General features: G+C 34.8%; 1 protein-coding gene across 1 annotated transcript in view; it reads left to right on the top strand.

The window, feature by feature from the left end:
* The window catches only part of CADM2 (cell adhesion molecule 2), a 266603-nt gene that overhangs the window by 71430 nt on the left and 168267 nt on the right, over positions 1-26906 (top strand). Inside the window, exons 3-4 of the mRNA XM_047875439.1 lie at positions 9988-10140; positions 12805-12942. Coding sequence (XP_047731395.1) covers positions 9988-10140; positions 12805-12942 — 291 coding nt within the window. The remainder of the gene's footprint in view (positions 1-9987; positions 10141-12804; positions 12943-26906) is intronic.

Genomic DNA, 26906 nt, shown 5'->3' with positions numbered 1-26906 from the left:
TTATTATATTTTATTTTTAAAATTTTGATCTCTACTAATGATATTTTGGTGTTAGGTAAGTACGAACAAATTAATCTAATGATTTAGAACCTAAAAACCAAAAGCACAAAACTCCTTTTAAGTCAAATTTTACAAAATAAAAAATTATCAGGTACAAGGAATCCATGAGACATAAAATCTTCAGTCATTATCACGTTAAAATATGTCATTTCTTTGAGTATACTGTCCTTAGTTATCTTACTCTATGACAGAATTTGCCAGGTTCACCTGCCATTTTATACATTTTTACTTCCACTTGTTTACTCATTCACTTTCCCAATAGAGATAAAAGATTATATTTAAGTCATTATGTGATTTATTATGGGCAGTAGGAAACAGTCTCATCCATGATTAGATGTTCCAAGTGATGACCATATAGTAAGATAAATGGTACATGTCGGTACATAAATGCTGGACCATGTAATCTTCACTTTTAATCTCGTTGGCTCAACAAATGATTATTGAGCTTCATGCAGATTCCTGTCCTGGAAGAATAAAGGAAGACATGAACATAGTTGGAGGTGGACAGCATAGAGGAATTTATCAAGAAAATAATGTTAGTTAACTTGAATAAGTATGACCCTGAGACATGCAGAGGAAATAATAGGTAAAGCGGCACAGATTACTTACCATGTTTGAACACATGCTCTCACTTTTAAATTTTAGGCATTTTGAGGAAGGATAGGGAAATGGACTAGAAAAGTAGGAACTTATGTTACATGACGAACGGTTTAAATGTTATGTTATAGAAGAGATAATGGGGGGGGAGGCGCCTGGGTGGCTCAGTCAGTTGAGTGTCCGACTTTGACTCAGGTCATGATCTCACAGTTCATGAGTTTGAGCCCTCATCGGGCTCTGTGCTGACAGCTCAGAGCCTGGAGCCTGCTTCGGATTCTGTGTCCCCCTCTCTCTCCACCCCATCCTTGCTTGTACTCTGTCCCTCTCTGTCTTTCAAAAATGCATAAACATAAAAATATTTTTTTTAAAAAAAAGAGATAATAGAGAAGGGATATAGGAGTGTTATGTCAGTGGTTATTATGATGGAGGCTTTAGGAACTTAGTAGAGTGAAAGCGCTCCATTAGGACAGATCATGAGGAGGACACTGTGAGGAAGAGATGCAAGCCTCAGCAAAGATAAGAAGATTGGAAACTAGAAATGTCATAGAGCTTATATTTAGGCCTCAAACATATTAACAAATTTTCAATAGCCAAGTTCATTAATTATTAGTATACTTTATGTGTCACAAAATTTTGCTTTTTCTAATGTTTCGTAAAAATAGACAACAAAGATGGGAATGAGAGTAGTGAATTTTTGGTTTTATACATTTGAAGTAAGAAAATCTGGGATTTAAAAATTTAAATTCCACCACTGGAAAAAATCTTCCTTCAAATAGTGATACAGTTTCCAGATTTATTGCTTGGGTTCTGTTCACATTTTCTATTCTAAAACTCCATTTACTATGGCTTCAGTAAAAATCCAGTCCAAGCTGAAACTTAGTATATGGAATATCAGCTCTGGAGCAATGGTTGCTTTTACCAATTTTCCAGAAGATTGATTTAGATCGTTTTGTGTTGTATGACCGTAAAGAACAAAACAGAAAAGGATTCACTAGCTTGATATTTTACTCGGTCTGTGTTAACTCCTTTATTTCTGTCCATAGTACAATTTTCAACTTCAATTTCAATTTTCAGTGAATTTTCATACTGATTATAAACACTATTTGATTATACTATTAACAAATAAAATATGTGGGCTATTAATAGAATAACACTTTTATAAAAATGAATACATGTGACTAGATTTCCTTTTTACCTCTTTTACAATATCTTGAGGCATATTTTGATATCATACATGTCAACATACCAATCATAAGGTCTGACAAGAGTTAAGCCTTGGATCTGTGGCCCATCTGAAGACTATTAGAGCTTCTTTGACTTACATTTTTTTCTGATTTATTAGGATACAGATTTAATTAGTAGAAAAATCATTTTGTTATATCAAAACATAGTTGACCTCCCTAAAGCTTTAATTCCTTGTTCTAATTCTTATCCTTGGGGATAGTAGAGAGTTCAGCTGAAAAAAACAGGGGTGAGCAGATTGCATGAGTCAAGTTGCTCAGTGAACAGTTCTAGAAAAATCAGTAGGGGAAAAGCAGAGTAGGCAGTTAGCCTGAGTCTAGGTGGACAATGTGCAGGGAGCAGACCTGTTGCAGAAGTTGGAAAACAAAGCAGAGTGCTGGTCTGGGCAACCTTAAAACAACAAAGTCAGAATCGTGGGAAGGAGTCTATTATCAGGCAGCAGGCAGCAAAATAAATTTGATATTGAATCAAAGGGAAGCATTCTTCGGTACAACTTTCCCATAGGCAGAACTCGGCTTATTGTATTCACACATCTAACTCTCTCTAGGAATCAAGTAGGGACCCTGGGTGGTAGGGACTTGAGCTGCAAAGAGAATGAAGGCTGTCACATGTATAGTTCTTGACATCCCATCATATTAGTGATGTTAAACTTCACAAAATGCGAGCTACTGGTTGGATAATTTATTTTTAAGAGGCTCCTGCGTGGCTCAGTCGGTTAAGCATCCAACTCTTGGTTTTGGCTCAGGTCATGATCTCACTGTTTCATGAGTTCAAGCCCCGCATCGGGCTTCTGCACAGCTGGCAGTCAGAGCCTGCTTGAGATTCTCTCTCTCTCTCTCTCTCTCTGCCCCTTCTCCACTCACATTGTCTCTGTCTCTCTCAAAATAAATAAATAAACTTAAATAAATAAATAAATGTATTTTTAAAACTTGTAAATGTTTGTAGTGATTGTCTTGGCTAAAGTCCATGGATGTAGGAGAGTATGCTTTTGGAAACTTATGCTAAACATTGAGAATGTAAGTAGCCAAGATGACACTTGAAATTATTTCTGTCATCCTGATATAGATTTTTTCCTTAGTAATTGTCTACAAAATATAGTTAATTATAACAATAAAGTCATTCAGTATACAATATCCATTTAGCATAAAAAATTTTCTAAAATGAAGTTCATGTATACAATTGTAGAATATTATATACAAAGGTTGATGGTCCACATATGAAATTAAATGCAATAAATTAATTACTTGCCATCTATATATCATGATATGTGTAAAGCCTCATGGAAAATACAGAGTGATATAAAATAATCCTTATTTAAGGAAGTTTTAGGTAAAATGAGAACTAGGGAAAATGCAAAAACAATGCGATTGTTTTGCTATATTTTAACAGTCTCTTAAAAGTGATTACATAACAAAATGTGTTTTTGTATCATTATTTAAGCACCATAAAGTGTGACATGAATTGTTTATTACTCACTGGAAAGCAACTAATATTTGAAAATGTTTCTGGCAAGAAGTTTGTGATCACCTCTATAAATAACGTAACACTTAAGGAAGGAAAACTATTTTGCAAATATGCATAAATTATTATCAGGTTCTTAAATGAATAATGTCAGATAAATAAAATAATACTAATGTTATTTAGCTCATTTGTTTTAAAACTAATTAATATACAAATTATTAACTGTGACCGGTAACTTTTGTTAGAAATTAGTGTAAAATGTGACTAAAATCCTCCAAGTAATTGCCTTGGGAATTTTTATTTTCCCAACATGCATCCCAAATATTCATTTGTATGATTGATGAACCATTTAAAACCAATGGTATATTGGAAAAATAATTTTTTCCAGCACTAAGTATTATTTAATAGATTCTTACTCATTGGTCAGTGCTTCTTATTTGCAGCTATGGTTAAATTCTCCAGAGCTCAGAGTTTTGAGCCATTAAATTACCTCACCAGTGGGTGGCACCTAATAGCTGATGAGGTGTGACCACAGATTAGCCCACTTTCCCATCAGCTCTTTTTTTAATGTTTTTTTTTATTTTTTTAACGTTTATTTATTTTTGAGACAGAGAGAGACAGAGCATGAAAGGAGGAGGGTTAGAGGGAGAGGGAGACACAGAATCTGAAACAAGCTCCAGGATCTGAGCTGTCAGCACAGAGCTCCACACGGGGCTCAAACTCACAGGGCTCAAACTCATGACCCCGAGACCATGACCTGAGCCCAAGTCAGACACTTAAACGACTGAGCCACCCAGGCGCCCCAATGTTTATTTAGTTTTGAGACAGACAGAGTGTGAATGGGGGAAGGGCAAAGAGAGAGGGAACACAGAAACCAAAGCAGGCTCCAGGTTCCATGCTGTCAGTACAGAGCCCAATGCAGGGCTCGAACTCAGGAACCGTGAGATCATGACCTGAGCCAAAGTCCAACACTTAACCAACCAACTGAGCTACCCCGGTGCCCCTAATTAGCTTATTTTTAATCTCTGTGGTGTGTGAGCCATTGCCTTTTATTCTTTTATTGCACATAGTCATTTCTTCTCTTCAATTATTCCTAGGGTAATGTTAAAAAATATTTTAATGAGATCTTTGAGTTTTTATTAAGTTATTTACATAACGATGAACATCTTGTGATCTTAAAAGCATTGTTTTTTAAAGATTGAATTAACTTCAACTAATAATATCACAATTCTTTATTTAGGTTCGCTATACATTTGGGACTTACTATGTGGAAAAGTTAAATAATATGGATATTCTCTGATTAGCTACTGCTTTTTGTGTTCACTTGAAAACCATAAGCTAACATGGCAATAGCTTCAGAGATCACTCATTCAGTATTTCAAATCATTTTCCAATGAACTATCACTTTGTTAAAAATTTTCATAGCATGATGTTTCTAGTTCTTTTATGCTCAACAGTGTCTAAACGGGACACTTTTCTTCTTCTTTTTTTGGCTTCTCTCCCATAGGGGAGCCTGTGGAGATATATTCAAGAGGACTTCCTGGTTCAGTTCTTTTTCACTCTGCTCTTATCATATACAGACAGAGTATGGTTCTCAGTTTCATTTCAATAGCCATTCACTGACTACCTCCTGTGCAGATAGTGATGGTGCAGGGCGCTGAGATGGGGAAGACAAGGCTTCTGCTCACAGGGAACCCACTGAGTTATAGTATATCCCTCTTTGGACTTTTAAAGGCTTTCCTTTATTCTTTCATACTAGAAATGTTATACAGTAAACTGCAGATGACATCATAAGCGTTTACAAACTTGAAAAGATAAATACTACAGAGACACGATTCATTTAAAGTCTTCAGTCCAATGAGAATCTCCTTAGGCAAATAAATTATCAAGGAAATTTACACAATAAATAGTCCCTTTACTCATTGTGTCAATTTCTTGGTTCTTGGAATTATGTTTTCAGGTTTTGAATATGTATTTATATATTTCAATGCCCTAAACCATATTCCTTATACTTCCACTCAATTATTATGATCTCTGCCCAACACTCCACAGACGGGCACTAATTTGAGTGACTTGTCTAGGTTCCTATGGTTAATCAGGGAAAGAGTTTACGTTAAAATGCAGGTGTTCTGCAGAGCCTAGTTTTCAGTCAGGCTGGTAGGAATCATGTAAAAAGTCAAAATATTATACGACTTGGTAGGCTAAATCAATGGGGACACTTCAGACACTAAAATATTCAGGTTCTCATCAGGATTCTAAACTCAAAATATCTTAATATATCATCATAGATTTACTTTAAGGGACTGTACATACTACATGAAGTCATTTAGTTCAACTCATAATCAAAGATGAAAATAAATCAGGAATTATTATCCACAGGAAATCTGACTTCATGTAAGCTCCTAAAGCATGCTTTTTAATTCACAAGTCATTGCTTTTAGTTTTACTCCATGCCAATGGTCTAAATATTAAAGATTTATATTTATGTATGTTGAGTAATGCAGTTTGACTTTGGTGATGTTATACAGTTTCCACAGTCTGACCAAAAAACAGTTAAATTTATTTTGCTAAGATTCACTGAAAATTGTAAGCTCTGTCTCTCTGTCAGTGGGAACTGTGTTAGAAGAAATGAAATTGAACACAGGGGGTAAGTAACAAGCTTTACCCATATAACATCATGGCAGAAACCTTAGGCTTTCCCTTTTGGTGACCTCTTTCATGAAGAAACAAGAAATATGTGATAAATATTTTTCTTAAATAAATCACAGCTTTGAAAGTGGTTGATATAGCCTGAGGTCTTATTGGGGAAATAACGAATCTGTGTCCCACTGTTTTCCTCTGGCAACTGAACAATGTATATGTGTGTATATATATCTATATATATATCTATCTATATATATATATGTGTGTGTGTGTGTGTGTGTGTGTGTGTGTGTGTGTGTGTATTAGTGCATGTTAGGAGATAGATTATGAAATAGACATTTTTTTAAAAAATGTCCACTGTATCTTAATGGAATCACAAATACAAACATAATCAGACTTGCCTTATGTTTCATATTCAATAAGATTCGTTTCAAAAATATTTGTAAGCATATGCCTCTTTATAGAATTAGAGTTAATAAAGAATGGTAGCAGAGGGACTGCAGTCATTAAGGTGTGTGTTATTTGAGTATCTGGGAGGATGTTTTATTTTTTTAAAATATATTTAAAATCATGAAAATTTAGAATTATCCCAAATATTACATACTGTATTATTGCCTGCTCCTTTCACAAAACATATAGGGAAGGTACAGGCAATTCAAAAATATTTGGCACTTGGGATTCCCCTCTTGCTCTGTGGTAATGTGTATAATAAATTTTAAGCTTTGTTATCCTGACCACTCCCCTATTCTTTCAAATGTACATAAAAATTTTTAATTGAGTTTTTATTGTAGATTCACACACAGTTGTGTGAAATAATAGAGAGATTTCATCAACCCTTGACCTGAATAACATCTTGCAAAGATATCACAACTAGGAAACTGACATTGATATAGTCGACCAATCTTATTTGGATTTCATCAATTTTACATGTACTCATCTGTGGGTGTGAGTGTGTGTGTGTGTGTGTGTGTGTGTGTGTGTGCACGCATGTGTATTTAGTCTTTTAAATTTTATTTCATGTGTAGTTTCATGTATCCATCTCCACAGCCAAAATACAAAACGGTTTCCATCACCACAAGGATCCCCTTGTGCTATCCTTTTATAATCATATCCATGTCCCTCCCCTCCCTTCTACCCCTTACTATCCTTAACCCTTGGTAAACACTAATATTTCTAACTTTAAAATTTTATTATTTCAAGACACTATACAAATTGATTTTATGTGTATTTATAGAGTTTTTGAGTGTATTACTTTGTATATTTTCTTAGTATTTGCTAAGAAATACGTACATGATTTACCACAGTCTACAAGTTTGAAATACGTACATGATTTACCACAGTCTACAAGTAGCAACGGTTTACCATTTTGAGTAAAGTATGGAAATCTTACTTCTTTTAGACTCCTTTGTCCTGCCCACTTTTTACTTGTCTTGAGTATTCCTTCTATATTTGCTCAACATTGCATCAATTGATGTTGTAGTTTTTGTTTCAAACATCATATAATGGAGACAACTCAAGAGAAGGATAGTCTATATTGTATTTACCCATGTTTTTGTTCTTTTAGTCATTCCTTCTTCCTTTCTGATACTCCAAGATTTTTTTTTCTGTCTAAAGAACTTAACTTTTCAAGACAGATCTGCTAGAGAAACGTGTTCTTAGTTTTCCTTCTTCTAAGAATATACGTATTTCCTTTTGATTCCTGAAGGTTAGCTTCCCTGAATAAGAATTCAGTCTTGGTATTTCTTTTCTTTCAGCACTTAAGTAATGTGCCACTCCCTCTGGCCTCCATAATTTCAAACGAGAAATCTATTGTCTTTTAGATTGATGTTCTCTTGTAGGTTATATGTCTTTCTCTCTGGCTGCTTTAGATTTTTTTTTTTTGTCTTCCAGTTTAATTTTGATGTACCTGGATATAAATTTCATGGGGTTTATCATATTTGAGATTAGTGTGTCTTATTGATTCTGTATATTACATTTAAGTCTTTTGGAAAATTTGCAGTTTGGGACCATTATTTCTTCAAAATATTCTTTCAGCCCCAATCTCTTTCACTTATTTGAAACTTGTATGGTACCAATATTGAAGATTTAGTTATCATCCCACAGGTCTCTGAGGCCCCCTTCTTTTTTTTTTCCCTCCAATCTATTCTTTTCTTATTATTCAAATTAATTATTAATTATATTGCCCTATCTTTAAGTTTACTAATACCATTCTCTGTCATCTCTACTGTACTGTTAAGCCAATTTAGTGAGTTTTTATTTTGGTTATTGTATTTTTGTCTTCTCTAATTTTCATCTGATTCTTTTTTTTATCATTTCTTTGCTGAGATTTTCTATTTTTTGTTTCAAGATAACTACTAATTGCTGAAGTATTTTTATGATGGCTTTTTTCAAGTTATTTGTCAGATAATTACATTTGTTTCAGCTCAGTGTTGGTGGTGTTTATTGATTATTTTTCCCCCTCAAGTTATGATTTTCCTGGTGTTTGGTGTAACCGGTGATGTTTTTATTATACCTGGACATTCTAGCTATTATGTTAGGAGACTCTGTATTCTATTTTAATCTTCTATTCTAGGAGGCAGTCACCTTGTTTAGGTTTAGCCATAGAGGTCCTGGCTTACATTTTCAGGTCGTGGTTGAACCAACAATTGACTTTCCAGACCTAAAGGGTGTTATTTGGTCAGCTTGAAGTGCATATTTGTACTAGGGGTTGACCTGGTCCCCACTGTAACCACCTAAAGAGGCAGAGGAGCTTCCATAGGTCAGGCTGCCTAATGGCTCCAGCAGGGGTATGTGGTTCTCTAGCACATAGGAAGATCACTTTAAGGGCTGAGTACTTGTCAGAGATGCATCACTTCTCTTCCCCTGCTGCCCAGTTGATCACTATCTCTAGGCAGTGAAGGGGAGTCTCCAGCCCAGTGGGGAAAAAAATTGCTTTCCATGGCCACTTGTAGTTAGTGACACTCCCACTTGATTCCCCCTGCAGCTAACCCAATCTTTCCCAAAGATGCTGGCAGGACTTGCATTTGATATGTGATTAAAAAAAAAATTAGTCTACCTAGGCTACCTTCTGTTGCTAGGTTGTCCTTGGGAAAAGCCAGGCCTCAATTGCCTTTTATTATTGGTTGGGAAACCACTGAGTTGCTTTTAGATCCTAGTTTCCCTAACCAGTGCTCTTTCCTCTGAGTCCTCCTTTAGTTGTCTCTTGCTTAATTCTGAGCTTATAGCTGTACTTAGTTGGAAATATAATAATATTTAAAACTTTTAATGTTTTTCCCAAAATGAATCAAGAGGAGCATGCTAAGAGATCTTCTGTGAAAAAAAAATGTAAATAAATTAAGCAAATAAATAAATAAATAAATAAAGTTCTGTGGTAGAAAAGGTGGCATGAACCAAAGAAATATACTAAAAATATTTAGCAAAGGTGGTACAGTAGAGGTACCAACCAGGGCAAATTTAAACATTCAGTACCTTACAGGTGTTTTTCAGCTGAAAGTCAGCTCTGGTTGAAAGGAACGTCAACAGGTTTCTCTATTGTAGAGAAAATGCTCTTAATATGCTAATGTGAATTGTTGGTCTCTTGGAAGGAATGCAGCTATCACAGTTTTCCCAAATTTATCTGTGCATAGAAATGAAACCTGTTTATAGTTTTTTTAGATACTAGGATTCCATGAAAGCCTGTGGAGGAAAGCCCTTATTATCACCACTGACATCTACCTCATCTGAAGTATTGTACCAGATGCAATCATTTAATTAAAAAGTTATTTCTGAGAACATTAAGGAACACCTAATTCTATGATTTTTTAAAAATCTGATAAAATATTTCCATACATTTAAACCTTCCTTTAATCTGTATCAGGAAATAAGATTTAGATGAGATGTATGGCCAAAGACAATATTTATTATGTTATGCTAAAAATATTTAGTCTAACAGTACTGCCTTTTTCTAATGTTGCTATTTGCATTTTCAATGTTTTCTCTTTCCAGCTTTAAGGGATAACAGGATTGAGCTGGTTCGAGCTTCCTGGCATGAATTAAGTATCAGCGTCAGTGATGTGTCTCTCTCGGATGAAGGACAGTACACTTGTTCTTTATTTACAATGCCTGTCAAAACTTCTAAGGCCTATCTCACTGTTCTGGGTAAGTACAAGGAACTAACACTATGTGATCGCAAGCTACAGCAACATGAGTCAATAACAAATATATATTTTGAGGCTCATATTAATAGATATAATTTAATCCCTTTTCCGCTACATTATAACAAGAGGCATTTAAAAAGTCAATCACTTGCCCCATTTTAGAAAGAGACAAAATGAGGTGTAACAGTTTGTATGGCTTCCCAAGAGCATCCATTTTGTTTCTTAGTGAGCAATACATACCAGGATATTGTATACCTGGTGATCCTTTAATAAAATAACAGAATAATGATAATGAATTCAGCGTGTCTATAGAGTGGTCCTACATTTAATTGTGCAAGTCATTTGAGAGGGGCCTTCTCTAATCCTTATAGCTTTCAAATATGACTTCTTTGTTTATATTGGTGCATTTAAATGACCCTGACATTTCTGTGTCTTATCTTTTAATTTTATAGTTTTCTAGATTCTTAAGTGAAGTACATAATGTCAATCTATATGTAACTTGTAGCTTCTCTGTGGTTTTATTTTCTAAACACTGGGCCTTTTCCCCAAAGGTTAAAGTGACACCAAAAAGCATTACATTCATAGAGATTCAGAGGAAATAAAGTTGCAGCAAAGAGCTCTCTGTGATTCCGCAGAAGTCATGGCCCAATCAGTTGAGATTGCTGCAGTTTGTTGAAACACACCTGCGTACTGTTAGAGGAGTTTAAGGATTGATTTTTTTTTGGGGGGGGAGGGGGAGTCCTAGCTTGCCTGCTTTTTTTTATAGATAAAGGCATAACATTGCATATAAAAGAACTAATGCATGCTGTTCTCTTAGGTAGGAATATTAAAGTTAATCCAGCTAGTGAATTGGTTTTGTACCTGCGATGTGAAATATGTTTCTTTGCAAGTCCCACTGGGACTATTTTATAAAAATCTTCATCAGCTTGCCACTACAGACAAAATATATCCACTAAAATGGAATATTTCAATATAATAACTGCCTATGGTTAACGTATTGTTCTGTAGAGAGCCACCTTGAGACCCCAACAATAGACAATGGGTTGATTTCAGCTTATTAAATGATGATATGGCATAGATTAAAAGAAAGCATATGAAAAAAAAAAATAAAAATAAAAAAATAAAAGAAAGCATATGAATGTGAACAGAAAATAATCCAACTAATTGTAGGATATTGACCTGTCACTTATCATTGTTGTTCTTGTTATTGTTTTAATATGCATTTCTCTTATTGGTGATTTCCAACATTCTTACATTTTATTCTTTTCAAATTGAATTAAATAGTACAATAAAGATATTTCAGTCTGCGTTTATTACTGAATGATTTTAAAAGAAATGTTAATAAACTTCTATGGCAACAAGAGAATATTATTACCCAAGAAATATGATATTTTCCATTATTTAAATCATCCATGTACTATCTCTGCATATTAGTTATCTGCTTAGCCATTGGATGACTTGGACTAGAAAAGGTAGTAGTGGTTAGCATTAAAGATAATTTACATCATGCCTCACAAAACCACTGTTGCATTTCTAATACAAATGACTTCAAAACCCTCTGTGTAAGAATCAGAAAAGTATTGTTGCAGTTATTGATAAATCTCTTATTCTAAAATGCATTTTTGAACAAAGTACATAGAGGATAATAATATCTTTTTAAGCCTTAAGAATTATGAAATCAGGAATGCAAGGTGCTCTTTTATTTAAATCACAATATGCTAAGGAATAAAGAAATGTGCTTTGTGGATTTTTTCTCCCATTGCAAGCCATTTACCTTCTTAAGTCCTTATACTGATAAGTCTTAAGACATACTGCATGGCTGTTTTTGAGATTTATAAAGAGTATTTTTTGCAGGTAAAACTTTAAAAGCTACTTCGAACTAAATGCATTTTAAATGCTTTCTGGATCACACACACACACACACACACACACACACACACACACACACACACACACTTGCATATATTAGTTCCCCACCTCACCCCCATCCGGGATTTCATCTTCCACAGTTTAAGTTACACATGAATAACCTCAGTCTGGAAGCAGGTGATCCTCCTTCTGACTTCTTGTTAGGCCAATAGTAGCCTCACGTTACAGCACAATGCTTACAACATTCACCTCACTTCCTCTTATCACATAGGCATTTTAACTTCTCACATCCACACAAGAACGGTAAGTATAGCACAATATTTTACCAGAGAGACTAGATTCACATAACTTCTGTTATGGCATATTGTTATAATAGTTCCATTTCATTATTTATCATTGCTAATCTTTTACTATGCCTAATTTATAAATTAAAATTTTTTATAGGTATATATGGATAGGAGAAAAAAATAGCTTATATAGTATTCAGTACTATCCACAGTTTCAGGTCCGCTGAGGGTCTTGCAATGTCTCTCCCTCAGATAACCAGGGTGACGGGAGGAGGGCAGGGAACTACTGAATATACATATGTATATGTGTTTGTGTAGAAATACATAATTTTATATCTCTCTATATATTATAGAGATATTTTAAACAGTTTATTTTATTATATAACACTTTGTTATTTTCTATTGAAGTTATTGTTAATTAACAACCCATTCTAGCTTGGTGAAAGTAATAGTCATAAGAATGAATCAGCTCTGGAGACTGATGTTCCCTCCATTTGCTTAAATTTCAGGTGTTCCTGAGAAGCCTCAAATTAGTGGATTTTCATCACCGGTTATGGAGGGAGATTTGATGCAGCTGACTTGTAAAACATCTGGTAGCAAACCTGCAGCTGATATAAGATGGTTCAAAAATGACAAAGAGATTAAAGGTAAATAACAGGAAAAGTTCCCCAAGTCACAATTTATGTGCTGAAACTAGTATGAAGTGTTAGATGCGGGACATTTTACATTTTCTTTTTCAAACCATAGTCACTCTCTGATTAAGTGTAATTTAAACCAGATTTATGCATTTCTTAAATTAGGTAACTCTGGAAGGTATATCAATACAATCTCTGTGTGCCCTATTTTCCTCTTATGTATAACAAGTCTAACAATAATATATACATCCTGGAAAAGTTGGAGAAATTAAGGAGTTATGTATGAAAACCACCAAGATTCATGTGTGGCAATAGTGAGCACTAAGTACATGTTAGATGCTATTATTTCCAAACTCCTCTATAGTATTTAGATTACAGACAGAAATTCCTTGAATTATGTCTTCAATTTGTTGATTTTTGGAATTGCAAAGTTCTGAGGATAAACTTGGCTAAACATCAATAACTGATTACTAGTAGTTCCTACAGGGGGTAAAACTGTACTTGTCTCAGAAAAAATGCACAGTAATTTAAATATTAAGTAGAGCTCTGCTCTTCATACAACTAAATTTACACACACAAACACACACACACAACCTTTAGATGGGAAATAAATTTATAGGGGAGATGCCTCGTGAGGTTAGTAGTGGTGTTTATTTGTTTGTTGTTTGTTTTTCCCCGTGACAATACAGGTATCTTGGACCTGATGTCACATGCACATTAAAATCCAAGAATTATTGGGGCGCCTGGGTGGCTCAGTCGGTTAAGTGGCCGACTTCGGCCCAGGTCATGATCTCGCGGTCCGTGAGTTCGAGCCCTGTGTCGGGCTCTGTGCTGACAGCTCAGAGCCTGGAGCCTGTTTCAGATTCTGTGTCTCCCTCTCTCTGACCCTCCCCTGTTCATGCTTTGTCTCTCTCTGTCTCAAAAATAAATAAACGTTAAAAAAAATTTTTAAAAAAATCCAAGAATTATTTATGATGATTGTTAAAAATGTTTCCTATGTGCATAGTAATAATTTATGTATTATTCTAAAGGTAACCCGCTAGGAGATTGGTTTTTGCAAACCACTCCAATTATTTTAATTTGTAATTCAAATATCTTATCTTAGATTAACAATAATTCTTACTAATGGGCATGCTGGCCCAGCAGATATGATAATACAGTATAAGATTATATTGTATGGGGCTCTACATTATATAGAGATAATTATTATATAAGGTATTATATAATATAGGATTGTCTCTATTACTAAGAAATTAAAAGGTTTATGATCTATTTAGTTATCTTCTTTTCTATTTTAATTACTCTTTGTGTATATTTTTCCCCAAACAAGGACTTACTTGTAATTTATCACTAATCACTACTTTTGTTTCAGAACTTCTATTAAATACATTTTCTCAAACAAATTTTGCAAAAATACAAGCCCACAAGACACAAGTTAGACATGTTGCTATGCTAAGTTAAACTTTCAGGTTAGTATAAAGCCTGATCATATATTCTGCCAGCACTCAGGAACACCCATTCTAATTCTGCCTTTAGGATGTTTGTTATGTCCTAGACTTGGTTAGATCTTTGCTAAATGGACCATCTACACTGCTTTTAGAGTTACCATACTATGACAAAGATCTCATCCAGCCACTTTTCTCTTTAAGCACTTCTGATCAAAAGCCATAATCTGTACAATAAATTTTAAATCTGACTTCCTCGGCCTAGGAGAAAGCTCCAGTCAGTTCTTGAGGACTCTCCTTTGATTGCTATATTACCTACATTAATTCTGACATAGTTTGTTGGTTCTTCTCAATTTCTTAGCATTTTGTTTATTTTGAGGGTTTGTCTCATATTCAAATGGAGGTCAGAGACTAACATACGAGTACTTCATTAATGTTGATTGACTGTTTTTACCATAGCTGACGGGAATTCTATATTGTACTCAAATTTTAGAAAATGCTTTATTTTTTGACAAGTATGGCTTATGCTCTGAGTGACAAACAGATTTGATTACATCTTAGATAAGGGGGAGACTTTTGTTTATATGTAAAAACATGAAAAGTTTGATCTTATAAACATCATACTTGAAAATCATCGGGTCAAACAAAAGAAAAGAAAGGAAACAAAATCATCTGAGTCAAGACTAGAAAAAGAAATCAAGACAAAAACCATATACAGAATATGGTTCTGTGCTACATTCAGAAGTAGCGAGGCCTCCTTTATTTCTGTATTCTCCGATGCGTGGCCATCATAGAGCACTTACTATGCCTAAACTTGCATTCATCTCTATCACTTTTTATTTTTTATAATTCTTTTTTTTGCATGTTGATACAGTTTGTCCTCACAATTATACGGTAGACTTGCTGAGTGCATTAAGCTATTTTTATAGGTGTATGTGCAAATATGTGGTATGCAGTACTCTGCACTGAATGCATTCATTTCTCTTGCTGTCCTCTAGATATGCTCAGTGAACGTTCACTCTAAAATCCCTCAGTAAACACTCCTCACTGAAAGGACCATTCCATCCTTATCTTGCACTCCTGTCTTTTCAGAAATCAAAATCTGACTTCCTATTACCACTTAACAATTTTTACTATAATATCACTTGACACTTTTTAAAGACAATCCCTGGTGAAAGTAATAGGAAAAGATAAGCTGATCAAATCAAATCAAATTAAATTGAATAAGAAATTGTTAAAATGCTTCCTGATTACTAAGAATTCTATAATGCATGAGTTAAGAACCAAATGAAGAAAAAATAAGAACTTTGACCTGGACATATTTAAGATATCTTTAGGGATGATAAGCAAGTTGTGGAGAATGTTTCCCTCTACAGAGGAATGTGTAACTGATGTAAATCCTAGTTATTACAGCCAATAGAGAAGATTATTTTCTTATGTTTAACTAAACATTGGCCAGTTCAGCATACTGACATTGTGTTAAGTTTCAGACTCTATAAAATGGATATGACTTCTGAGTTCAGACTCTATATAATGGATATGACTTCTGAGAAAAATGAGTCATTTTTATGTTTTTTTTTCTTTTTCCTCCATCATAATCTAACATATGAATATAATTTCCAAGTTTCTGTATAAAAGTTGTTTGATTATGGAGCACTGGTTCTCAAACTTTAGCTGGTATCATCACCTATAGGGCCTATTCAATCTCAGATTATATGGCCCTGCCCCCAGATTTTCTGATGAAGTAGGACTCTATTGGAACCTGAGAATATGTTAGCACTGGGTTACTTACATGTGTGAGTGATGTTGATGCTCCTGTTTGGAACTGAGTTGGTATAGAGAACATAAACTTAAGAACTTATATAAAAGTCTTGCCTCTGTCTCTGAACTTCAGTTTTCTCACATACTAGTGAGGATTATAATGTTTTCCTAAACGTCCTATTGCAAGGATTTTTTTGAGCCAATATGTGTAAAGTGTTTTCACAATATGAGGAATCACTGAAACCACTTTAGATGTTATTATTATTACTATTATTATTATTATCTTCAGCAAACCATGATTAATGAGTTGTAGCAATCCCTGAATTTGTCCTAGAAATATAAACAAGTAAGACAAAATCATTCCTTTAAGGTATTCACATTTAGATGCTGGACATATAAATCTAAGATTTAACAGGTGTAGTAATAGATACATGAACTGGCTCTAGATTTTGCACCAAAAAGGAAGCAGAGATCAGCCCCACTTTGTGGGAGAGGTAAAGACTTAACAATTCATTGATGAATAACAGGCACTCAGTAAATAGCTGTTAAATGAGTAAGTAGATCTTAAACAATGAATCAAATTCATCATAGGGGATGTGGGTGAAGGTAGGTGGTAGAGAATTCCAAGCAAAGAAACCATGTACTTCTGTGGAAAAAAAGCACTGTTTGAAGTAACCATGAAACTTTCTGTGTGATACAGATATGAGAGGTAAACAGGAAGTTCAGTCTTGGAAAATCTTTTATTCCATATTAAAGAGTTTGGAATTTATTCTGTAGGCAATGATTGAGACTTTTTTTTTTTGCATAAGCTTTACAGAGTAGAATGAAACATAATTTTCATCTAACCTTCTCCCACCATGAGTCTAACTCAGAAATCCCTTTGGTGCCTCTGGATAGCTCTGTACTCAAAACCACAGGTGGTTTCATTGCAGCTTTTAATTTTCTGTGCAGCAAGGAAGTGAGTATTTGCCATTTACTGTGGGAAAAAGATGAGCATTGCCTTTTTAAATGTACAAGCTCCTTGAGAAGTTATATTTTATAAACTTTATAACTTTTATAAAGTTTATTAAGTTTTATTTCATGTATAAGCTTATTAGTTTGTAGCTTGAGCAGTTACTATCATAGGATCTTAAGATTTTCGTTTCCAGCAAACTAACTTTTGCATTAGTGTGTGAGGCAGAATTCCATGACAAGGCTCATTGACCCACATCCTTGTATAATCTCTTCCCTTTGAGTGTCGAAGGCACTTGTGAATATAGTATTTGTGGCATCACTTCTGTGATCAGGTTACCTTATATGGCAAAAGAGATTTTTGCAGATACAATTATGTGTCCCTTTTGAGCTCATCAAAGGGAGATTGTCAAGGGAAACCCTGACATAATGAGCTGAGGTTTTTATAAAAGAATGAAGTGTCAGAGGGAAATTCTCCTCCTGGCCTGGAAAAAGTAAACCACTTTCTTGTGAACTATCTTTGGGCGTCATGTGGCAAAGGACTGTGGGTGATCACTAGTTGCTTAAAGCAGTTTCTGAGTGACAGCTAATGAAAAATGGGGACCTCAGACATACATCCTCAAGGAAATAAACTTATCAATAATGAGTGAGCTTGAAGAAAACCCTAAAACTCAGATGGGAATCACAGTCCCAGCCAACACTTTGAATTCAGCTGGTGACACTGAGAAGAGGGCCAGGCCTTCTCTGGACTCCTAACCCACAGACATTGTGAGATAATAAATATGTTTTGGTTAAGCCATTAAGCTTATGGTAATTTGTTTTGCAGCAATAACAGAAAACTGAGATCTAGAGAAACAGAATAATTTGTCTGGCAAAGATTGGACTTGAGTGTTCTAAGACCTAGCACTTGAGTTTGGGGAGAAATCTGAGGCCTGGAAGAGTATTTAAGAGATGTTTCAAGCATGAGTTAATAAGGCACTAACCTCATGGGTAAAATGGAATTTAAAAAAAGCGGGAACATAAATTTGAAAGATAAGTCAAATTGCAGATGAACTTGATGAATGACTCTGACAGATGAAGCAACAACAAAAGTCAAAAGACAATATAATTTGGGTGTTTGAGTGACTTGAGTAATGAGCATATGGAAATAAGAAAGGCATTAGGTGGGTGCTGGGTGACTCAGTCAGTTAAGCATCCAATTTCAGCTCAGGTCATGATCTCATGGTTTGTGAGTTCAAACCCTGCCTCAGGCTCCATGCTGACAGTGCAGAGCCTGCTTGGGATTCTGTCTGTCTTCTCCACTCTCTGCCCTTTCTGCACTGTCTCTCAAAATAAATAAGTAAACTTAAAAAAAAAAGAAAGGCATTAGAAAAAATTAGTTCATAAATATGTGATAATATTTCAAATATTGAGGTTGAAATTATTATATAGAATCTAAAAGTTAAGCTTAGTAGCCTTTTGGAGTTAGGTGACTTATGTCTAGGAAAGGGATTTTGACCATAAGAAGGTTTATCATCTCACAATGAGGGACATTTGTGGTTCTAGCCTTTTTTAAAAATATTTTTTAATGTTTATTTATTTGCAAGACAGAGAGAGACAAAGCACAAGCAGGGGAGGGGCAGAGAGAGAGGGAGGCACAGAATCTGAAACAGGCTTCAGGCTCTGAGCTGTCAGCACACAGCCCTACCTATGCGGGGCACAAATCCACGAACCGCGATATCATGACCTGAGCCGAAGTCAGACGCTTAACTGTCTGAGCTACCCAGGCGCCCAGTTCTAGCCTTTTTAAATACTCATCACTCTTCATATGTGCAGCACTTCCCCCCACGGCCCCCACCATGAGAATTATGCACTGAAGGATGTGCATATCCAGCAAAGCCTGACTTTGTGGTGAGTCAGTGAAGCTTGTCAGTGACTAATAGTATTGCCTGCATTCTACAAGTGTTATTTATTTATTATACATTGTGTGTTTCAAATGTTTGACCATCAAGCTTAAGTTAGCTTTAGCTGTGTTTCTCCATGCAAACAGGTTTTTTGACATTCAATGTAATGTCAATCAAAAATAATGCAAAAGCTCATTGCAAACATAGTGTAATTTTACTGTAAGATTACTTAGTAAATAATTTTTCAGCATTTGGAAGCATGAGAGTGAATTTCTGAACTCTGTGTTTCTCAAACACAGAGTTATATTATTTGGATTAGAATCAGCTGAGGTTCTAGTTTAAAAAAAAATGCCAATCCCTTAAAAAAAATGCTGATTCCTGGTCTTAATGCAGACTTTTAAAATTAGAATTCCTCGATGTCAGACCTAGAAATCCTAATATTTATTAAGTACCTCTGGTGATCCTTAGCTATTTTTTGAGAATGCATAGGATTAAAGACTACTAAGGCAAGTATTAATAAATATTCAAGGAAAAAAGGAAGGGGATTCCAGTCTACTAAATTTAGAAAGAAACTCTTAATATTCCATGTACATTCTAAGTCTGTTCTTACAAGGAAATTCTCTAAAACTAAGTCCAAATATACTTTAGCATGTTAACATTTCTGAGAATTAGTGCAAAAATTCCTTTAGCCAACATCTTAGCAGTATTCTTTGACCACGTTTGTTTTTGTTTCTTGTTTTTTTGTTGTGTTGCATTGAATTCTATGCAATCTACTTTTAAAAATGGTAGATTATATATTTAATTTAAATATTGTTTGGTAGTGCAAAACTAGATTTGGTCTAAAGCTTCATTTAATATCAGTTTTATAAAACTTTAATTTGAATGAGAGTAATATTAACATGTAACACAGGGATTGTGAAATTTCTGAAGCTAAACCTAAAAGAAAATAAAAAGGAAAGATTTGTGTCCCCTGAGTTTAAAGTCCCTGCATCATGTACGATAAGGATTAACTGAAAGTATTAACATTTAAACTTGTAAACCATAAATCAGGGTTTTTTCATGTTCTTGTGTTTATACTTACCACTTTGGAAATGTCCTTGCCACTTAAATCTGGATCATGCTGGACATGTATTAAATGATGAAAGAAAATAGCGTTAACAATACCCGTATGTGGGGTGTGTATGTCTGTGTGAGAAAAGAACATGCAAAATTTGGAGGTTTCTGAATGCTGTTAAGATATTACCTCGAGATGCTGCAGGCTACACTCTGAGATACATTAGGGGCGCATGGGTGGCTCAGTTGGTTGGGCGTCTGACTTTAGCTCAAGTCATGATCTCAAGGTTTGTGGGTTCAAGTATGTCAAGTATGTTTTTGGGTTCCGCTGGCTGTGTGGAACTTTCCTGGGATTCTCTGTCTCCCTCTCTCTCTGTCCCTAACCCACTTGTGCTCTCTCCCCTTCCCTCTCAAAAATAAATAAACATTAACAAAAATTTTATTTAAAAAGAGACATCTTATGGAAAGAGATAAAACAATTGTTTCATATAAGTGTGAATGGTAGATGAAAGCAAATAATCACCAAAAAAACCATTGAGAAACTTTCCTTTTTAATATTTTTATTTTTTAAAAATAGCTTTATTGAGATATAATAGAAAACAATATACAAATATCTGAAGTGGACAGTTTGATATATTTTCACATGTGTATATAGCAATGAATCCTTACCACAATCAAGTTGATGAACATATTCATCATCTGTTAAAGTTTTTTCATACTCTTTAGTAATCCTTTCCTCCCCCACTCATCATTTCATGCTCAAATCACAGCCACTGTTCTGATTTATGTCATTATAGATTAGTTTACATTTTCTCGAATTTTTAGGCTCATTTAATATTCTTTTCCCTCTGATTTTTCTTAGCATAAATATTTTGAGATTCATCCATGTTGTTACATATATATTGCTGATAAGTATTCTATTGTGTGGATCTATACCTTAATTTGTTTATTTATCTAGAGATAGACATTTGGGTTGTTTATAGTTTGGGGCTATTGTATTAAAGCAGTCATGAACATTTGTGTATAAGTCTTTCTGTGTACATATGCTTTCATTTTTCTTGGGTAAATGACTAGGAGCAGAATGAGTGAGTCATATGGCAGACATATGTTCAGTTTTAAGAAGACATTTCCAAACTGTTTTCTAAAATGGCTGTACTACTTTATGAAGTCCAACTTTTCCATTTTATCATTATTTATTTGTTACTTTTATGAATCATGCTTTGGTGGTTGCTATATGTATTTTTTTTTTCCTAACACCAAGATCACAAAGAATTACTTTCATAAATTTCATATGTGTACGTTTTGAATGTATTTTGAGTTATTTTGTGTTTTCAATGCCCTTACCTTTTATTTCTCTGAGCTGTATTATTTCTAGGTCAGTTTCGATAGATTGATTGATCTCATTATAGATAGCATTTTTCCGCTTCTTTGAATGCAGTTTTTGATTGGGTTGCAGACATTGTGAATTTTACCTTTTGGTGCAGAATATTCTCAAACTTGTATACATCTTATTAAGCTTCCTTCTGGTTAAGTTACTTAGAAAGAGTTTAATCCTTTCAGAGTTTCTAAAATGTTCTTAGGCAAGGGCAGAGCGGCATTTATTCTAGGAATTATTGTTTTCTTGTTACCAAGGAAGGTAAAATCCTTCTGAGTGCCCAGTGTACCAGTTACAAGATTTTTCAGTCAGATTGGTTAAAACAGGCATATTCCCAGCCCTGTGTGAGTATCATGTACTATTTCATCTAATCCTTTTAGATGGATTTTACCCCAGCCTCAGTTTCCTCCCATAGATACACCGTTCAGTACCTACTTTGCTGAATACTGGATAAGAGATCTCTGGGGTTCTCTCTCTGTGCAACTCTCTTTTTTTTTTTTTTTCATACTTTTCCCTGAAAACTTTAAATAATAGTTTTACTTAATGGCAGTACATTTTAATTTTTTTCTGTTTGTTTATTTTAAGGTGATATAATGAATTTAAGGGGAAATACATGAATAAGAGTGAAATGTGCCCATACTTACTTTGACATAATATTTTACATCTTTTGAAGTGGCACTCACTCTGATGATCAGGGTCCTGGGGGAGTGGCTGTAGACTGGTTTTTATGACTTGCCTCTCTGGCTTGAAATGTCTACTCTATGAGTGAACTGGGGTGAAAGCCATAAAGGTCTTTGAATTCTTGGCCCATGAGTCTGGATTGGGTAGAGGAACAGATCCCCAACCTCTCAGCCACACTCAGATGGAATTGGGCCTCTTCAATGAAGAGCAGAAGTGAGAGGAATATGGGAGTGAGGCCACCTGGCTCCACAGGGAAAATACTGAAGTCTTTGAAAGGGAGCTGGTGAGAAAGAGGAGTCCCCTCTTCTTGGAGACATTCGCCAGGAGGCAAGCTTCCCTTGTGCTGAGTTAGAGGTGGAGTGAAGTAGGGAGCAGGTCATGTCCTAAATACCACAGATCATATCTATTCTCACTAATATTTAATAGATTTCCTTGAATAATTGTTTCTTGATTTGCTGTATACTATTAGCACAATTTTTATATTTTAGCACAATTAGCACATAAAGGTGTGTGCATTTAAATAATTTTCACCAGTTCTGGTTGTTTTGCTGGAGAGGGAGTCTCCAGAGTCCCTTATGCTGGCTATTCTGGAATTCACTCTCTGACTTCATTTTTATACTCATGTGTTTTTACAATGTTGACCCATAAAGTATTCTACTATATGATCTTTCAAGTATCTTCCATTATTTATTCTTATAAATTGTTTCATCTCTCATTTCTTGCTATTTTTTCAGAAGAAAACTATATTTCTCTTCTTGATCAGTTTATATTTAAAATTTATTTTTTGCCTCTGTATGACATGAAACAATTTCATAATTTCAATTTTCCTGATAATTATAAGTAATTTGTAATTATGTTCTTTTCTTTATGAGTTTTATATGAAATGATCATGTATGAATTTTAAAAAAAGATTTAACAGTTTGATATATTTTTAATTCAGTTATTTTTATTTTTATTTTTTGTAGATATAGAGTACAAATTGGTGAGAGGGGCAGAGGGAGGGAGGGAGGGAGGGAGGGAGGGAGAGAGAGAGAGAGAGAGAGAGAGAGAGAGAGAGAGAGAATCTTAATCAGTCTCCACACTTAGTGCAAAGCCCAATATGGGGCTGGATCCCATGACCCTGGGATCATGAGCTAAGCCAAAATCAAGATTAGACACTCAACTGACTGAACCACCCAGGCACCCCTAAGTCAGTTATTTTTAATTAGCCTTTTTAAAAATGATATTGCCAATCTTCTCTCTCCCTTTTTATCTACAGCTAAATGTATCTGGACTCCCACCTTTGGGAAGTTCTGATACAGGGAACTCTGATATAGTTGGGCTGCACTAAGGATTGCTATGCCTCAGGAAAATAGTTAAGGGAAGAACCAAAGGTCAAGTACAGGGTAAATATAAATCTTAGTAAAAGAAAAGAAGTAACAATCAATAGTAGTCAATAAGAGTGGAAAAAGATAATAAAACAATAGAACTGCATCAGATAAAGATTATTTATTTGCATGTAGTGTGTCTGATTCCCAATAGTTGATGATTTATCTCCAGCTTTTGTACTTGTCCAAAATGGAAACTGTCCAGTTATTCAGCGGTTAGACCAATGACATCTTCAGTTTTGCAGGAGATTGATGATAAGAGGATTAGAGAGAGAGAGAGAGGCAAATCATAAGAGACTTTTTTAACTATAGAGAGGATTAACGGAGGGGAGGTGGGCAGGGGATGGGCTAACTGGGTTATGGGTATTAGGGAGGGCACTTGTGATAAGCACTGTTGTGTTATATGTAAGTGAGGAGTCACTAAATTATACTCCTGAAACCAATATTACACTATATCTTAACTAACTAGAATTTAAATAAAACCTTTAAAAAAATTTTTTTTAAAAGAAAAGAAATCCACTACACAAAAAAATGGTAACAAATTAACAACTGCCCACAAGTTGTACATGTTGACATGATCTGAGTCTACTAGACTAAAGAAAGGAATGATTTACCTGATTGAATATGGCCATTATTCTAATTAATTAAGAACAGACTTATTAGCATCTATGATATTCCATACCCTGTCGAGATACTGGATATGAGAACCATGAAGAAGTATAAAAATTAAGAATATTTGGAGACAAAATATAGTAAAGAGAGAAAAGAAGGGGGAGGAATAATGGAAAAAAACAAAAAGTAGTAAAAAAAAAAGCAAGGCAAAAATTAAATTCTAAATTATCCCTTATTTTATGAATATATGAATTATATTGGACCTGGTGAAGCCTAGAGGGTAATTGAAATTTAAAAATGATATGTTGCTCATCATAGGGCACCTGAGTAGCTCAGTCGGTTAAGTGTCCAACTTCAGCTCAGTTCATGATCTCACAGTTTGTGAGTTTGAGCCCCGCGTTGGGATCTGTGCTGACAGCTCAGAGCCTGGAGCCTGCTTTGGATTCTGTGTCTCCCTCTCTCTTTGTGTCTGTGTCTCCCCTCCCCAGCTGCATCTCCCCTCTCCAGCTTACACTCTCTCTTTCTCTCTCAAAAAATAAATGAACATTAAAAAAATGTTTAAAAATTTAAAAGTGATATGTTGCTCAGAAAACAATATAACCTGTTAAAAACTGATCAACAAAACTTTCGTAGTATATGATATAGAGAAACATTATAACATTCAGAAAGCTAATTTCTCAACATAGATGTTTTACTGATGCAAATGATGCATTTTCACAACACGTAGATGAGGGACAGGTTGATATTTCTTACATGTGCTGAATGCTACAAGAGTCCATAAAATAAATTGTTTGATGACTAGAAAATTGCATCACCATAGGTGTCTCAAAGGAATTACACTTACCTGCTGCTTATAATATTTACTCAAATGGATAGATACTTTTATTTTCTTATAGAGTTTACTCTAATGGATAGGATTTAAATTTTTTCTGCCATCTTTTATCATCTTTTGGGGCCTACAATAAAACACCTTTTAAAGTAGAAAATAGAAGAAATCTTTCAGTCTTTAGTAGAAGAAAGGACATTATAATCTGTACAAATATAGTGAATTCCCTGAGGCATAAGACTTAGAGTCAGGTAATTTTTTTTTTCCATTCAAATGGTGTGATCTTTTTGATTCAGCCTAAACGCGCACACACACACATACACACACACACGCACACGCACACGCACACACACACAACCAGTGCACAAAATATAAAATCTTTTCGTAGAAAGTGCTACAAGTGAAAGTTGAACGGTACTGAGGTTCACTCCAGCTACTCTCAAGTAAAAAGAAGTTATCATAAGTTTTTTTCTGGCCATGGCCAAGTGAAAGAAACATGAGGAAACCTGGTTATAGCCATAAAGGTTATTCCCTGGACATAAAGAGTTTATTCACTAACTGGCTTCATAGTGACTTAGCTCCTTTCTGTCTACAGTTGCTACCAGCTATCTGCTTCTTCCTCTATTTTGCATAGATTACCCTACCTCATGAATTATGGTCTCCTATTAGACTGACTAAATCATGGCTTTTCCAGAACTAGGAAATGTAGGAACTGTGGGATATCCGTGTGTGTGCATGCTCAAGCATGTGTTTTTAACTTCAATTATTTTTTAATTCTTTAAGGTTTTAAATCATGTTAAGATAAATGATAGAGAAGGGATGCCTGGGTGGCTCAGTCGGTTAAGGGTCCAACTCTTGATATTAGCTCAGTTCATGAGATTGAGCCACACATTGGCTCTGTGGTGAGCATGGAGACTGCTTGGGATTCTCTCTCTCTCTCTCTCTCTCTCTCTCTCTCTCTGCCCTTTCTCTGCACTTTCTCATGTGCTCTATTTCTCAAAATGAATAAATAGACATTTTTTAAAAAGGATATATGATAGAAAATCTAGAACACACTACTTTAATCACATTGCTCAATCACATTGTTTCTGCTTGGGGATAAAGCCTCATGCCTGCCACCCTGGAGATTAGTCACCCTGGGCACGGGGTCCTCAGGTTTAGTCATACCTGGCTCAAGTCATGTGCTACAGAACATGGCAATCTATAGGCAAGGAATGTCTGCAAAAGAAATTACATAGGAGAAGAATTTACTATTAAAAGGCAAACCTGGTTATGGCAAACCCTGTGAATTCACATTCATTAAGTATAGGTGCTATAGAGGATTACAAATTTATTTTCACATTTCAATATAATTTTTAGATTTTATGACTCTAATTTCATTGTATATAAAATATTAAGGAGCCCCTAATAAAACATTGTGGTCTGGGATTAGATTTGCACAAGACTGCTATTTCTTCCTTTACCATCCTCTTTTTGGAGTTTTGTATTTATGAATAATAGGCAGAGGGTAAACTAAGCTCAAATTGCCCAAGAAAATTTCACAAACTCTGCAGGATATATCTCATAGCTCATGAACATGCTGTGTAAGTCAGAAAGAGGAACACCTTGTTGAAACTGGCAAATACTATATTTAGCTCATGATATTAGTATTGCAGAAATAATGAGCAGTATTCATATTGCTTCTGATTATTCAAAGAAAGTGATAATAAATAAAAGAAGATTTTCTTGAAGACAATAATCTCTATTTTGCTTCTCACAACAAGTATTAACTAATTTCCTAAGTAACCATTTTCCCCAAAAATAGTCTGTTTCCCATATTCTTTTCTTTTTTTAATCTTTTTTTAATTTAATTTTTTTATTTTTTAAAATTTACATACAAATTAGTTAGCACATAGTGAAACAATGATTTCAGGAGTAGATTCCATAATGCCCCTTACCCATTTAGCCCATCCCTGTTCCCACAACCCCTCCAGCAACCCTCATTTGTTCTCCATATTTATGAGTCTCTTCTGTTTTGTCCCC

Source organism: Prionailurus viverrinus, chromosome C2 (genome assembly GCF_022837055.1).
Source record: "Prionailurus viverrinus isolate Anna chromosome C2, UM_Priviv_1.0, whole genome shotgun sequence".
Classification (NCBI taxonomy): domain Eukaryota; kingdom Metazoa; phylum Chordata; class Mammalia; order Carnivora; family Felidae; genus Prionailurus; species Prionailurus viverrinus.
Note: the sequence above shows the minus strand (reverse complement) of the source record. Positions and strands in the feature narration are given on the sequence as shown.